Source organism: Tenrec ecaudatus, chromosome 1, assembly GCF_050624435.1.
Source record: "Tenrec ecaudatus isolate mTenEca1 chromosome 1, mTenEca1.hap1, whole genome shotgun sequence".
In the NCBI taxonomy this organism is placed as follows: domain Eukaryota; kingdom Metazoa; phylum Chordata; class Mammalia; order Afrosoricida; family Tenrecidae; genus Tenrec; species Tenrec ecaudatus.
This window is the reverse complement of record NC_134530.1, coordinates 2,361,622-2,375,925: the sequence shown is the minus strand read 5'-3', so window position 1 is coordinate 2,375,925 and position 14,304 is coordinate 2,361,622. Positions and strand designations below refer to the sequence as shown.

At 40.9% G+C, this 14,304-nt stretch overlaps 1 protein-coding gene and 1 pseudogene across 1 annotated transcript in view; one reads left to right on the top strand and one right to left on the bottom strand.

Moving 5' to 3' along the window:
* Nucleotides 1-13,468, top strand: part of LOC142443066 (uncharacterized) — a 28,666-nt gene extending 15,198 nt beyond the window's left edge. The window contains 4 exon segments of the mRNA XM_075544679.1: nt 313-439; nt 1,655-1,802; nt 2,273-4,133; nt 4,135-13,468. Of these exon segments, the coding sequence (XP_075400794.1) occupies nt 319-439; nt 1,655-1,802; nt 2,273-4,133; nt 4,135-4,509 (2,505 nt within the window). The 5' untranslated portion in view covers nt 313-318 and the 3' untranslated portion in view covers nt 4,510-13,468.
* LOC142443122 (large ribosomal subunit protein uL23-like) lies at nt 7,154-7,681 on the bottom strand (annotated as a pseudogene).
* Nucleotides 13,469-14,304: the final 836 nt, after the last annotated feature.

Genomic DNA, 14,304 nt, shown 5'->3' with positions numbered 1-14,304 from the left:
TTTGACTTTATTGAAAGCTGAATAAGAAAGACCACCCATTTGGTTTCAGTGAAACTCTGTAGATGTTGAATTAGGGTGTGTAAGTCTTAGGTAAAATATAATCAGTGAGAAAGTGAACATACTGATGGACTGATGCTGATGTTTATAACCTAGATTATACTTATGTAGAACACAGAATCTCATGACAAAACTTATGACACTTTTACTGCCCCAGAGCTTTCAACCTCGCCCTTTGTTTTTCTAAACACTGGGATATTTTGCTTTCCTTTTCAAAATGTTGCTTAATTTATCAAAATGTCTGTGATATTTTAGGGCTCAATGATCATTGAGGATGTGGCGGTGGTCTTTAGCCAGGAAGAGTGGGCTTTGCTGGACCTTGCTCAGAAGAAACTCTACAGAGATGTGATGATAGAAACCTTTAAAAACCTGGAAACAATAGGTAAAAGTGGCATCCTTTGTTTTAACTTAATGAAAATATTTTATGCATTAGTACTGGCCTGTAAAACAGGAATACACTATTAAGTGAAATAGGTGCGGCTTCAGTCTGTGGAGCTCATGTGTCTTGGCTTCCTCAGAAACACAAAGCTGCATATATTTTTAAAAGACTTCATTTCTCGAGGAAGTAAAAGTCCTCATGCTCTCTAAATACTGTAACTGTAAGCACTAGCATCAATGGTCATTTGGAACTCAGATTTGTGGTGTAGGAACGTATAAAGTGTTGAGTGTGTTTATTTTCCTGCAAATGAATTCACACCTATCCCTTTTCAGAGATCCTAGACAATAAGTTATGGGCCCAGTATTAAAGCAAATATCCATTCTCTGTATAGTCTTCCCTTGTGGTATGCATTTTTCAATGGACACTAGGGGCCAACATTGCTCAATTTGGTTTTACCAGGGAAGCAAAGAAAGTGGAGGTAAGAGCTACCCAGGGTCAGTGTGATGGGATACACCAGAAAATCAACAGGTTTTGAAGAGCTGCCTTGCATGTTGGGATTATATTTGCATGACTCTTAAAAATAGTGTTTTGAGCTGATGAGACAACATAGATAACTGAGCTTACTTTTCTGACTTTAACTATCATATTTCTGATCATGGAGGCTTTCCCCCCTCTTTTTAATTGTAAGTGTGTACAAGAGGACATCCAAAAGTCTGGGAAAATTCTTTGATCTTTCCGTTCCAGTTTCTGAAAACATGGCATACCTCCCTTTCATTGTGTTCAATTTCTTTCTACTTTCCAAACTCCAAACTCACTGCCATTGAGTTGATTCTGACTCAGAATGACCCCATAAGATAAGGTACAACTGCCCGTGTGGGATTCCAACACTGTAACTGTTTACAGGATCACAAACCTCATCTTCTCCATTTGACGTGGCTGGTGGTCTTGAACCGCTGATCTTGCAATTAGTAGCCCAACTCATAACAACTACAGCAGCAGGACTCCCTTTTTCCATTTCTGTTGCCTAATTTTATTTGTATTTCTCACTGTCAACTTTTACTAGCCATGGATTTCTTTCTTAGTAAATTTAGTTCTAAACACTGCAGAACTGTTGAGAGCGTAAATGTGTCATAGTGCCCATAAATCATGTATCCTTTAATAATGCCTTTGCTTTTTCTTCTTTTTGTTTATATTTTGAACCTCGATTGAGTGCATCAGTTTCTGGAAACCTTCCTGCTGTAGAAGAGTCACACGCTGTTTCTACAATGCTGCAGTTCATGAGGAATAACACTTTGTCCTCACTGATCGGAATCTCTGAATCACATGCCAGTGAAGATCAGCATAAGATCCAAAGAGTATCTTTGAGGCGAGTCATTCATATAAGAGCAAAACTGTTTAGATAAAGTTCTAATGTGTTACACTATTATATTTGGTATGCCATTAAAATAAAATCTTCAGCGAGACAGACTGAAACAGCAACTACAACAGTAGCCTCAAGATAGCAACAATCTTGATTGTATCTGAAAACCAGGTACATTTTCATTTGGTTGTATGTAGGGTTATTGTCATAAGTACTGGCAGTGTACACGATCAAATGAGTTGTAACATATGTAATGTAAGTGTATTTATAGAAGGATAGAGAGTTTTCTTAAATGTCAGTCTAAAAAATCAAGCATTTGATGGTCAGATATTTCAGAAAAGCAGTGACAGTAGTAACACTTTTTCTGCTACATGATTTCACCTGTGTGACCTACGATACTATGTGCATATGAGTTTTTTTTAATGATAAAATTAGTATAAACTAATTCCTAAGACCATGTTTTCTGTTTTTAACAGAAGGAATATAGTAGAAAATCTCTGTGAAAGTAAAGAAAGCAATCCATGTGGGGAAATCATCCGCCAGATTCCAAATCTTACTGTGCTTAAAAGAAATCCTCCAGAAGTGAATCCTTTTGAATCCTTTCAGTGTGGAAAAACCTCCATGGATCACCCTTCATTTAAGAAAGGTAGCACCTCTGACACTGGGTGCAGTATCTGTCAATATAAGGAATATGGAGAAGACTTCAGTTGTCCCTCTCACTTAACCTTTCCTGTAGGAACTCTTAACGGAACCACACTCCATAAACATAAAGCCTCTGGGAAGGATTTCAATGATAGCTCTCTATATAAGGCTCCTGTGGCATCACTCAGTAGTGAGAAACTGTATGAATGTCACAGATGTGGGAGATATTTATGGTTTTCATCATTTGAGGCACAAGTGAGAGGCCATCTGAATGAATGTAAAGAATGCAGTAAAGCCTGTAGTCCGTTATCCCTCAAAATAGATAAAAAAATTCATAGGAGATTTGTGCCGCCTGAATGTAAGGAATGTGGAACGTTTCATAGCCCCTCATATCTCAGCAGTTATTCGAGAGTTCACAGTGGAGAAAGTGCCCATGAATGTAAGGAATGTGGCAAGACCTTTAGTGAAGCTTCTAAGCTCACTCGACATGTAAGTACTCACATTGAAGAGAAACTGTATCAATGTAAGGAATGTGGGAAAGCCTTTAAATGTTCCACATACCTCAGCACTCACATGAAAACTCACAGTGGGAAAAGGCCCTATGAATGTAAGGAATGTGGGAAAGCCTTTAAGTGTTCCACACACCTCACCACTCATACAAGAACCCACAGTGGAGAGAGGCCCTATGAATGTAAAGAATGTGGGAAAGCCTTTGGTCAAGCCTCAAGCCTCACTTCACATATAAGAAGAAATCACAGTGGAGAGAGACCCTATGAATGTAAAGAATGTGGGAAAGCCTTTAGTGATTCTTCAACCCTCACTAAACATAAAAGAATCCACAGTGGCGAGAGGCCGTATGAATGTAAAGAATGTGGTAAAGCCTTTAGTTTGTCCTCAACCCTAAGGATTCACAGAAGAACTCACAGTGGAGAGAGGCCATATGAATGTAAGCAATGTGGGAAAACCTTTAAATGTTCGTCAACCCTCACCATTCATATAAGAACTCACAGTGGGGACAGGCCCTATGAATGTAAAGAATGTGGGAAAGCCCTTAGTAGAGCTGCGTACCTCACTACACACATAAGACGGTTTCACAATGGAGAAAAGCCCTATAAATGTCAGGAATGTGGGAAAATATTTAGTGATTCCTCAAACCTGACTAAACATATAAGAAGTCACAGTGGAGAAAGGCCCTATGAATGTAAGGAATGTGGGAAGGCCTTTAGTTTTTTTTCAACCCTGAGGATTCATATGAAAACTCACAGTCAAGAGAGGCCGTATGAATGTAAGCAATGTGGGAAAACTTTTAAATACTCCACACACCTCACTACTCACATAAGAACTCACAGTATAGAAAGGCCCTATAAATGTAAGGAATGTGGAAAAGATTTTATTAAAGTCTCAAAGCTCACTAGACACATAAGAAGTACTCACAGTGGAGAGAGACCATATGAATGCAAGCAGTGTGGGAATGCCTTTAAATGTTCTTCAGCCCTCACCACTCACATCAGAACTCACAGTGGAGAGAGGCCCTATGAATGTAAAGATTGTGGGAAAACCTTTAGTCGAGGCTCCTACCTCACTACACACATAAGAATTCACAATGAAGAGAGACCCTATAAATGTAAGCAATGTGGGAAAGCCTTTATTGATTCTTCAGCCCTCACTAGACATTTCAAAATTCATAATGAAGAGAGGCCCTACAAATGTAAGGAATGTGGGAAAGCCTTCATTGATACCTCAGCACTCACTAGTCATTTCAGAACTCACAGTGGAGAGAGGCCCTATGAATGTAAAGAGTGCGGGAAAGCCTTCAGTCATCACTCAACTCTCACGAAACATATACGGACTCACAGTGGAGAGAGGCCATTTGAATGTAAGGAATGTGGGAAAGCCTTTAGTGATCCTTCCACCCTCACTAAACATATCAGAACTCACAGTGGTGAGAGGCCATATAAATGTAAAGAATGTGGGAAAACTTTTAGTTATTCCTCAACCCTCACTAAACATGTCAGAACACACAGTGGAGAGAGGCCCTTTGAACATAAAAATATTGAAAGCTCTTAGTTGAGCCTCACTGCAACTCTAAACTAGTTTCACAGAAGAGAGGTTTATGAACATTAGCAATGAGGAAAAAACTTTAAATGCTCCAACCCCCTTAGTACTTAGATGAAAGCAGTGGGTGGGAGCCCTCTGAGTACGTGGAATGAGGACCTTAGTTGTTCTGCCCTCACTTGACATAACAGTTTACAGTGGAGAAAACCCTGTGAATGTCAGGGATTTGAGAATGCTTTAAACGGGTCCTTATATCTTAATAGATCTATAAGAATTCACATTGAATAGAGGCTTCATGAATGTGAAAATGTGGGAAAGCCTTTTCCTGTTGTCATCCAGGATGGTTTGGTGTTTGTTTTTTTTTCATATTGGTCACGGTTTAAATTTTTCCTATTACTTCAACAGAGCCAAGGCGAGGAACAACAATTGTCTCAAACAGTAACCCTATTATTAGAAAGCTCTACTTGTTTTGTGCTTTCTAGCCCCTTTCCAATGACTGAATGAATGCAGTCCTGTTCAACTAATATGTGGGGTCTTTAAAAAACGTATGGAAAACAGTACATTGAAAAGTGATGCATGGATGCCAAATTTTTATGTGACAATAAAGTCATAATAACTTGTAATATGTCTGAATGGGGTGATAGTAGGAGGCCTATGAAAAGCAAGATCGGCATTAAAAAAACATAAGCATGAATTCTAAGAATGAAGCAGGCATAAACACCAGGTTTATGGTGATGGTTGGGTTAATTAATGGTGAAAATGGTGCTTTACAAAATGTTTATGGGAGTAATGCCTCAAATAGGTCAGCAGTTTAGAAAGAGATAACTTATTTTAAGGTTGGGGATAGAATGCACAGTAAGAGGACATTCACATCAGTTCTCATGGAAACAATGTTGTTCAACAGCAGAAACAATAGGCATCACCATAGACATCTCAATTTGTTGAGCTTTCAAAATTGCCCGAAAATTCAAACTTGAGCTAACTTACGGCTCATTATGTGCTAAAATTGTAGCAAGTTAATTGTAGAAAATAGCTGTGCTTTCATTGGAAATCTTAAACAAATAGAAATCCAGAAGTTTTTTCTTCCAAGAATTATAACAGGTGATGGATGAAACATGATTGCATCAGTGTGGTCCTGAAAACATTGCACACACAAATCAGTCACCGCTGTGATGTAGAAGAGCCCCCATGGAAGCAGCAGCAAACTGCTCCAGAGCGATCGTCATGGTGACAGTTTCTTGGCATGCTCCAGACCGATTGCTCTCTGACCTTCAGGAAGGACCATGATCAATAACAGCAGCTTATAAAGAGAGTGCTTTGAGAAAGCTGCCTCTTTAGCAGAAAAAAGACTGGAAAAACTTTGCCAGATTCTTTATCTACCACAACAATGCGATAGTTAATTCCTCTCATCAAAGAAGCTTACATGTGATGGAATTTCCTGGGAAATCATTAAGTAGGCAACATGTAACCTTACAGTCCTGATTTAGCTCTTTTCATTCTATTTTTCAGAAGTATATGTGGTATAACCCATTTGTCTTCAATTAATGACACAACCCAACCAGGTTTTAGGCCAGTTCTGTGGTTGCTTGGGGTGCTTAATCAGAAAGTTACATTAGGTAAACTTCAGCCCTAATTTCTTAGATATTGAACTTCTAAAATTGTAGTCCGTGTTTTTACAAGATCTCTTCTGCAGAATCAGGATGTCTCAACAAGTTTTCTCATTTGAATGGGAAATTTATGTGTTTTCATTGCCCACAAGTGTTGTGTATCAAGTGGGTTATTTTGGGTTCAAGCTTGGGTTCAAGATAAGGTGAGGGGGAGATCAGCCATGGGCTCCGCATGTTGTGTGCAAAGCTTGTGGGGATCACTTGCACGTGGACAAATAGAGAAGCTCCTTGCAATTTAGAGTACCAGTGGTTTGGAGGGAGCAAAAAATGCATTTTGATGACTGTTATTTATATTAATTATAATTATATTGTTACTTTCACTGGCATTGATCAAAATAATCCTGACAAGTGGTCTTACCCTGCACACCCTCAGCCAAGAGTCCTGTTCCACGCTTGGATATTGTACGTGTTCCACCTTTCCATAAACTACCACAGCTCTGAGAGGATGAGCCTTGCATATCTGATAGCCCACAAGTTAAAAAATAAAGTGGAGGCAATGAAAGTGATTTCCAAGACAAATTCACACAGTGAACGTTTTGATCAGAATGAATTGAGTTATCTGACCCGGGAAGGAAGATCATAGGCCCATGCATTGAATCTCTTGTGGATCCAGTGGCAGTGGAAACATCTCAATGCTGGCAGGGGTCTCCACGTGGCTCCTTCAGTTCCCGGCCTCTAGTGTGTGTGTGTGTCCTGCCTCCAGCAAGTTATCTCCTTAGCGGCTCCAAATGAGGTCATCAAGCTGCAACCTGATTGACAGGCTAAACTCCACCCTTTCACTCTTAAGTCTCAAACTGACAACAGATTATGTAACTACCTCAGTGCTCTTAAACTTCTTATAACAATTCATACATCAATTGTATCAATTATATTTGTGCATATGTTGCCATCATCATTTTCAAAGCATTTTCTTTCTACTTGAGCCCTTGGTATCAGCTCTTTTACCTCCTCTTACCCTCCCATCCTCATGAGCCCTTGATGAATTATACATGATTTTTTTTGTTTTTATATTGAAAAAGTTTATATTTAGCATTAGCCAGCTGGGCTAACTTTAGATGATTCCAATTTTGTTGGCAACATCTAAAGCATCATAGTCAGGAGCCAGTCGAACATATGCCTTCTTCTCCCCATCAGGCCCGATCAAGGTGTTGACCTTGGCTACGTCAATGTCATAGAGCTTCTTCACAGCCCGTTTGATCTGGTGTTTGTTGGCTTTGACATCCACAATGAACACAAGTGTGTTGTTATCTTCGATCTTCATGGCAGACTCTGTAGTCAAGGGGAACTTGATGATGGCATAATGGCCCAGCTTATTTCTCCTGGGGGCGCTCTTCCGAGGGTATTTGGGCTGCCTTCTTAGTCTCAAGGCCTTGGGCTGCCGGAAGGTGGGTGACGTGCTAATCTTCTCTTTTTTGTGTGGCTGTGGATGCCTTTCAGCACGGCCTTCTTGGCTTTTAAAGCCTTTGCTTTGGCTTCCGTTTTGGGAGGGGCAGGAGCTTCCTTCTTTGCCTTCGGTGCCATCTTCGTGAAAAGGGTCACATGATTGTTATCGTCATATCTTACACCATTCTCTGTCTCCCTTCACACACATTGCTGTTGTTCATCCCCCTGGGTGTGTGTGTGTGTTATACATTGATCACTGCCTTCAGTCTCCCCACATTGCTACTCCCACTACTGTTCTTGAGGAGTTTATCTTCCCTGGATTGCTTGTGTTGAGGGCTCTTCTCTGTACCAGTGCACATGCTCTGGTCTAGCTGGATTTGTAAGGTAGAACTGGGTCATGATAGTGGCGGAGGAAGCATTAAAGACCTAGAGGAAAGTTGTATGTTTCAATGGTGTTATACTGTACCCTGACTGGCTAGTTCTTTCCTTGGGACCCTTCAGTGAGGGGGCATCCAATTGTCTACAGATGGGTCCTGGGTCTCCACTCTAACCCTCCTTGTTCAAATCAATATAATTCGCTTTTCCAATGCCTGATCCCATTGACACCTTATGGTCACACAGGCTGGTATACTTCCATGTGGGCTTTGTTGCCTCCTTGCTAGATAGTCACTTGTTTAACTTCAAGCCTTTAAGACCCCAGATGCTATATCTTTTAATAAGAGGGCACCATCAGTTTTCGTCACATTAGCTTATGCATCCACTTTGCCTTCAGTGATTGGGTTGGGAAGGTGAGCGTCACAGAATGCCGAGTTATTAGAACAGAGTTCTTGTGTTGAGGGAGCGCTTGAGTAGAGAACCAATGTCTGTCTGCTACCTTGATACTTAACATAAATATAGGTACATTATACCTTAATAGATGTTTTTACCTCCTGATTCTTTCCTCTGTTTCATTTTACTTCCCGCCTCTTCGACCTTCATTCGGCTCTCTGTACTTCCTCTCAGCTACACTGCACTGGATCGAACCCCACCAGGCATCCTGTGCCCTCCCTGTCAGTGATTTTAGATCTCTTGTTGTTCCCTTGTCCCTGCGTCAGTTGGCTCTTCTCTCCTTTCCGCTGCCTTCTCTCCCATGCCCCCCCGGAGCCATTATTGTTTTCTCCTCCGGATTGCTTATCCTTCCTATTTTATGGAGCTAGACATAGAAGGAAAAAAAGAGAAAAAGAAAAACACTTACCAACAGTTCCAAGCCTGCCTGATGACCCTTATGAATCTTTTCAGATTGGATCTGATGAGGTGCCATGCCCTGACCCCAAGTCAGAAGTCTATTTTCGGGATTCCTAGGGAACTTCGCTTTGCTCCCCTTGCTGCTTTGTTGTACTCCTTTCATGTTTCGCCCCAGTGCAGGAAGGGGGCTGGTGGTGTCAGATGGGGCATAATTCCCACACTGCTGTCTCCTGTAGTGTTGTGGGTCAGTGAGGGGACATCATGTCTCATGATGGGGCCAGCCCTACCATCCTTTCTGTGCATTGGCTGCTCTGAGCAGGAATGTCCTCAAGGCTTTGGTGGGCCAGGATGCGGTTCTTTCTCTCCCTCTAAGGTTGCTCCTGTGTGGTCTATGCAGACCTGCCACTCTCCCCGGGGTGTATCTTCCGTGCTGCCCTCTGTAGTGCATTCTTCGGTGTGCAGGGGGTTGACATAGCTGGGATTGGGGCCTGCAAGCCTCTGTGTTAGCCTCATGCCGGTGTGTTGGCCTCAAGGTTTGGTGCACCAAGTTAAGGTCTGGTCCCTCTCTCCCTTTACTTTTCCTTTAATTTTTAAGAGGTTCCTTTTATACTTAAATAATAATTTAAACTCTAGGTTAAAATATCGTGATTCTTTATAGGCAAGCAGAGTGAATAGTGGTCTGTGACTTATCTTCTGACTCCCAAAAACTACAGCTGATAATGGGAAACGGGTGCCATTTGGGGGAATCAGGTCATATAGACCCAGAAACAAATCTAACACATCAGCCACCAAAATGTGTGTTGACCTGAGTAATGTAAAATAAGTGCATTTACACGCTGTTTTTAGTTGTCACCAATCACTACCAACTCACAGTTTTAATTTTGGCACTGTCTTGTAATGACCCCAAAGGACTATCTTTAAAAATAGTTCTTTTTAAAATTATTTTATTGGGGCTTGTACAATTCTTATCATAATCTATACATCATCCATTGTGTCCAGAACATATGTACATTTGTTGCCATCATCATTCTCAAAACATTTGCCTTCTACTTGAGCCCTTAATATCTGCTGCTCATTTTCCCCCTACCTAATGAGCCCTTCATCATTCATATATTATTTTGTCATATATTACACTGTTTGATGTCTCCCCCTGTCCTCTTCTCTGCTGTCCCTCCCCTAGGGAAGAGACTATATGTAGATTCCTGTAATCAGTTCCCCCTTTCTACCCTACATCCTCTCCACCCTCCAGGCATCGCCACTCTCATCATTGGTTCTGGAGGAGTCATCTGTCCTGGGTTCCCTGTGTTTCCAGTTGTTATCTGTACCTATGTACATCCTCTTGTCTAGCCAGATCTGCAAGGTAGTATTGAGATCATGATAGTGGGAGAAGGAAGTATTTAAGAACTAGAGGAAAGTTATATGTTTCATCGTTGCTACCCTGCACCCTGCCTGGTTCATCTCCTCTCCACAACCCCTCAGCAAGGGGTGTCTGGTTGGCTACCCTTGGGCTTTGAGTCTACACTCTACACTCACCCACATTTTCAGTGATATGATTTTATGTTTCTTGATGCTTGATACCTGATCCCTTCGACAGTTCATGGTCACACAAGCTGGTGTGTTTCTTCCATGTGGGCTTTGTTGCTTCTGAGCTATATGGCCACTTGTTTATCTTCAAGCCTTTAAGACCCCAGACGCTATATCTTTTGATAGCTGGGCACCATCTGCTTTCTTCACCACATTTGCTTATGCACACGTTTGGCTTCATGGATCATATCAGGGAGGTGGGCACCCACTGATAGGGTTTTTAGTTAATAAAAATAGTTTTAAAGTAGTTAATTCTCCAGCTATTATAAACATCAGCATAAATGTTTTGTTTCCTCAGTTTGTATGATATGTCTGGTCTTCAGTCATTATTAAGTTTATCAAACCTATTTGATACGTTGTCAAAATTCAGCAGGTCTCATGGACATTTAATTTTTTTTCTTTAAAAATTTTTTTTCAGCTTCAATTTGAACTTATGTACAGGCCATTGATGGATGGGATGTTCCACATTTGGTCATTGGCCTTGTTTGGGTTGATGCTAGTTCATCTTTCTATTGTCTTCCCACAAGTACAGTCAATTTGATTCGTGTATACTCCATCTGGCAAAGTTCATATGTATAATGAGTATGTTGAAAAAAAATATTTTTAAGGAAGAACTTGTTGGATATTCAAAATTCTATGATAGAATCTCCACTGTCGTTTTAATCACTTCATTTCCAACAATTGAATTCCAATTGCCATTAATGACATGTATGAACACTTTCAGATTAAAGAAAAAAACCTCACTGCTAGGGAGTCGATACCAAATCATCGTGACCCTATAGGACAGGGTCGAACTGCTCCTGTGGGTTTCTCCGACTGTCACTCTTTATGGGAGTAGAAAGCCCCTTCTTCCTCCCACAGATCAGCTGGTTCGGGATTGTGGACCTTGGCGATCACAGCCTAACCCATAGCCACTATGCCAATAAGCCGACATAGTTTGTCTATTATATCACTAGATTTAGTGGTTGTTGGGTGTGAATAATAGTTGCATCGATTAGACTTATCTATAATTGTATAGGTAATACATGATCACCTCAGCACCTTTAGATGATGAATCTGACGCCAGTCCTGTTGAATTCGTCATACCCATCATAGTAAACTATATAATTTTCTGACTCAAAATGGTCAATACCAGTCCATTTCAGCTTACTTACAGCTAGGGTATTGATCTTTATGCATTCCATTTCATTAGATTCATACTTTATACATTCCATGTTCTAATTATCAATCGATGTTTTCAGTTAATTTTTAGTATGTCCCATCAGCAAGTCAAAAGCTTCATCAGGTCTTAAAGGTTGATTCCACTTTGCCCAAGCAGCTCTTGCCGGGTCTTGTTTTAAATGCCTTCCCACCTGAGTGGCTCCTCTGTTGGCGGCGTGCCTGGTAATGTTCTGGTGACAGAAGGCTTTCTGTGACTAACCCTCAGGAGTGGATGCTGTTTTCTTCCTTCTAGTCTCCTGGACAATTTCAACCTTTTCTTTACCATGATGGTCCAGTTGGTCTTTGTGGTTTATGCCTGGGCAATGTTATTTGAAACTGCTTTTAACAGGATGGGCTAACGTGTCTTAAGCCACTTCAATGTCCCCCCTAGGCTACTCCTTTGTAAGGACCTTTCCTTGATACAGAACTATGATTTCATATACGCTGTTAAAAATGCATTTGCCACTATGGAAAATAAGAGATGATGCTGCCAGCACACGTCATCATAATCCGGGCAGTCATGTATTGTACAAGAAATCCCTGCCAGTACTTAAGTCTGGAAAACAACATGTAATAAATGAAGCAGCCAGTATGTTAATGAAGCGTATTTCACTGGTAGATTTGAATCCTCACTTGATAACTTTTCAGTAACATACCAACCATGTAGTTCCTATAATATGGCCCTACTCCATCCAGCCTGCTCCTACAGGATTCACTGAAGACTTGGTGCTATACAGAAGTGCGAAAAAAATGTTTTTTAAAGTGTGGTGAAAACTTAAAGTATTGCCTTGCTTTTGAAAAGGATATTGTATTAAAGTTTGTTTAAAAGCAAACAGCCATATAAAGGAGCCATTGATCATACAGAAGAAGCAAACCAAGCAGTGTTATTAAACATTTTAAATGATCCACAATCAAGAAGGAATAAAACATATGGGTGTCTAAAATCAGAAGCAGTTGCTGTGTATGGCTGGAGAAGTCTAAGAGCCAAGTCTTAACTCTGTTGTCGGGTTTAGTCATGAATCTGAAATCATGTGGAACTTTAAAAACTGCCTTTCTGATTGCATGAAAAGTCAACAATTTCTTCACATCAACCTTTTTCCCTACCTCTCTTTCCAAAATACAGAAAATTCTATGTGAAAAAAATAAGTGAATCAATTGATGACATTCACTTAATGAAGTATCAATAGCTTTAATGTGGGGGAATGAGGCAAACATTCTAGAGAACATAATGTTCTCTAAGAACACATAATGTTCCTTTTAAAAGTTTGCCAATATTCTTCTTAGTGACATATTGGGCAAGGCACTATTCGCTAACATAGAAAATTTCAACACCACGGCAAGAAAAAGACAAGTAACCAATATAAAATGTGCAAGAGATGAACAGGACATTCACCAAAGAAGACATTCATGCAGGCAACAAACATGAAGAGATTGTCACCATCAACAGTCCTACCAGAAATGCAAATCCAAACAACAATGGCACACCACCTCTCCCCAGCACAGATAGCGACGTCTTTGACAAGAGGAAACAATTGTGGAGGTGATGAGAAAGGTTTGGGATCATTATACACCACTCCTCGGAATGTCAAGTCGTAGGTTACTGCGGAAAGTAGTGTGGTGCTTCCTCACCCAATCGGAAATGGGAATGCCGATGACCCAACAATCTTTTTACTTGGTCCAAAGCCTGAAGAAGAGCCATACGTGAACAGATACATGCACACTCACGTTCATCACAGCACTATTCCCTGTAGCAAAATAAACACTGGCTCGCACACAAGTACTATACAAGATCTTTAACGAATCATGAATCTGAAAATATCAAAGCATTATCTTGGAGGTCATTATTCTGATTCAAATTCATCAAATGAAACTTGTATGAGACCACTAATATCAAAAACATTACACTAAAAGACATTGATAGATTTTTTAAAATAATGAAATCTTTTTATTGGGGGCTTACACAACTCGTATCACAATCCATGCATACATTAACTATGTCAAGCACTTTTGTACATTTGTTTCCCTCATCATTCTCAAAACATTTGCTTCCTATTTGAGCCCTTGGTATCAGCTCATTTTCCCCCTCCCTCCCTGCTCCCCACTCTCCTATGAACCCTTGATAATTTATAAATTATTATTTTGTCATATCTCACACCGTCTGACGTCTCCCTTCACCTAATTCTCCACTGTCCATCCCCAAGGGAAGAGGTTATATGTAGATTCTTGTAATCTGTTCCCCCTTTCTCCCTCACCTTACCTCTACTCTCACATTGATAGATTTTGATGGCTACCAGGCTGAGTTGTCCAGAGCAGGAAACCAGAATTCTTATAAATGCATGTAAGTAGAGAAGTTTATCTTCAGAAAGGAGCTTATGCCAGGAAAGCAGAGGGAGTGAGAGAAATCCCGTCTGATCTGTCACACTTTTGAGTCCGCTGACGTGCTGAAGGTCTTTCCACCTCAGGACTATCAGGAGGTCGCAGGGTGAGGTGGTCTAGTGAAGCATAGTGGGTCCCTTAGTGATGCAACTCACAGCGTGTCCCTGTGGAGCAGGCAGCACAGCATGAGGATGTGATGCAGCCAGTCTGGGTGGCACAGGTGATGCACCATGGCAAAATAAGGTGGCCGCATCAGGTAGTGCAATGGGTCCAGGTAAGAAGAGAAACAGGTGCAGCCAGGCAATCACCGGGTCGTCTGATAGCTAGTTCACACCCCCAAGGAGACATCACCAGCCTATTGTCGGGCAGAAGCCAGA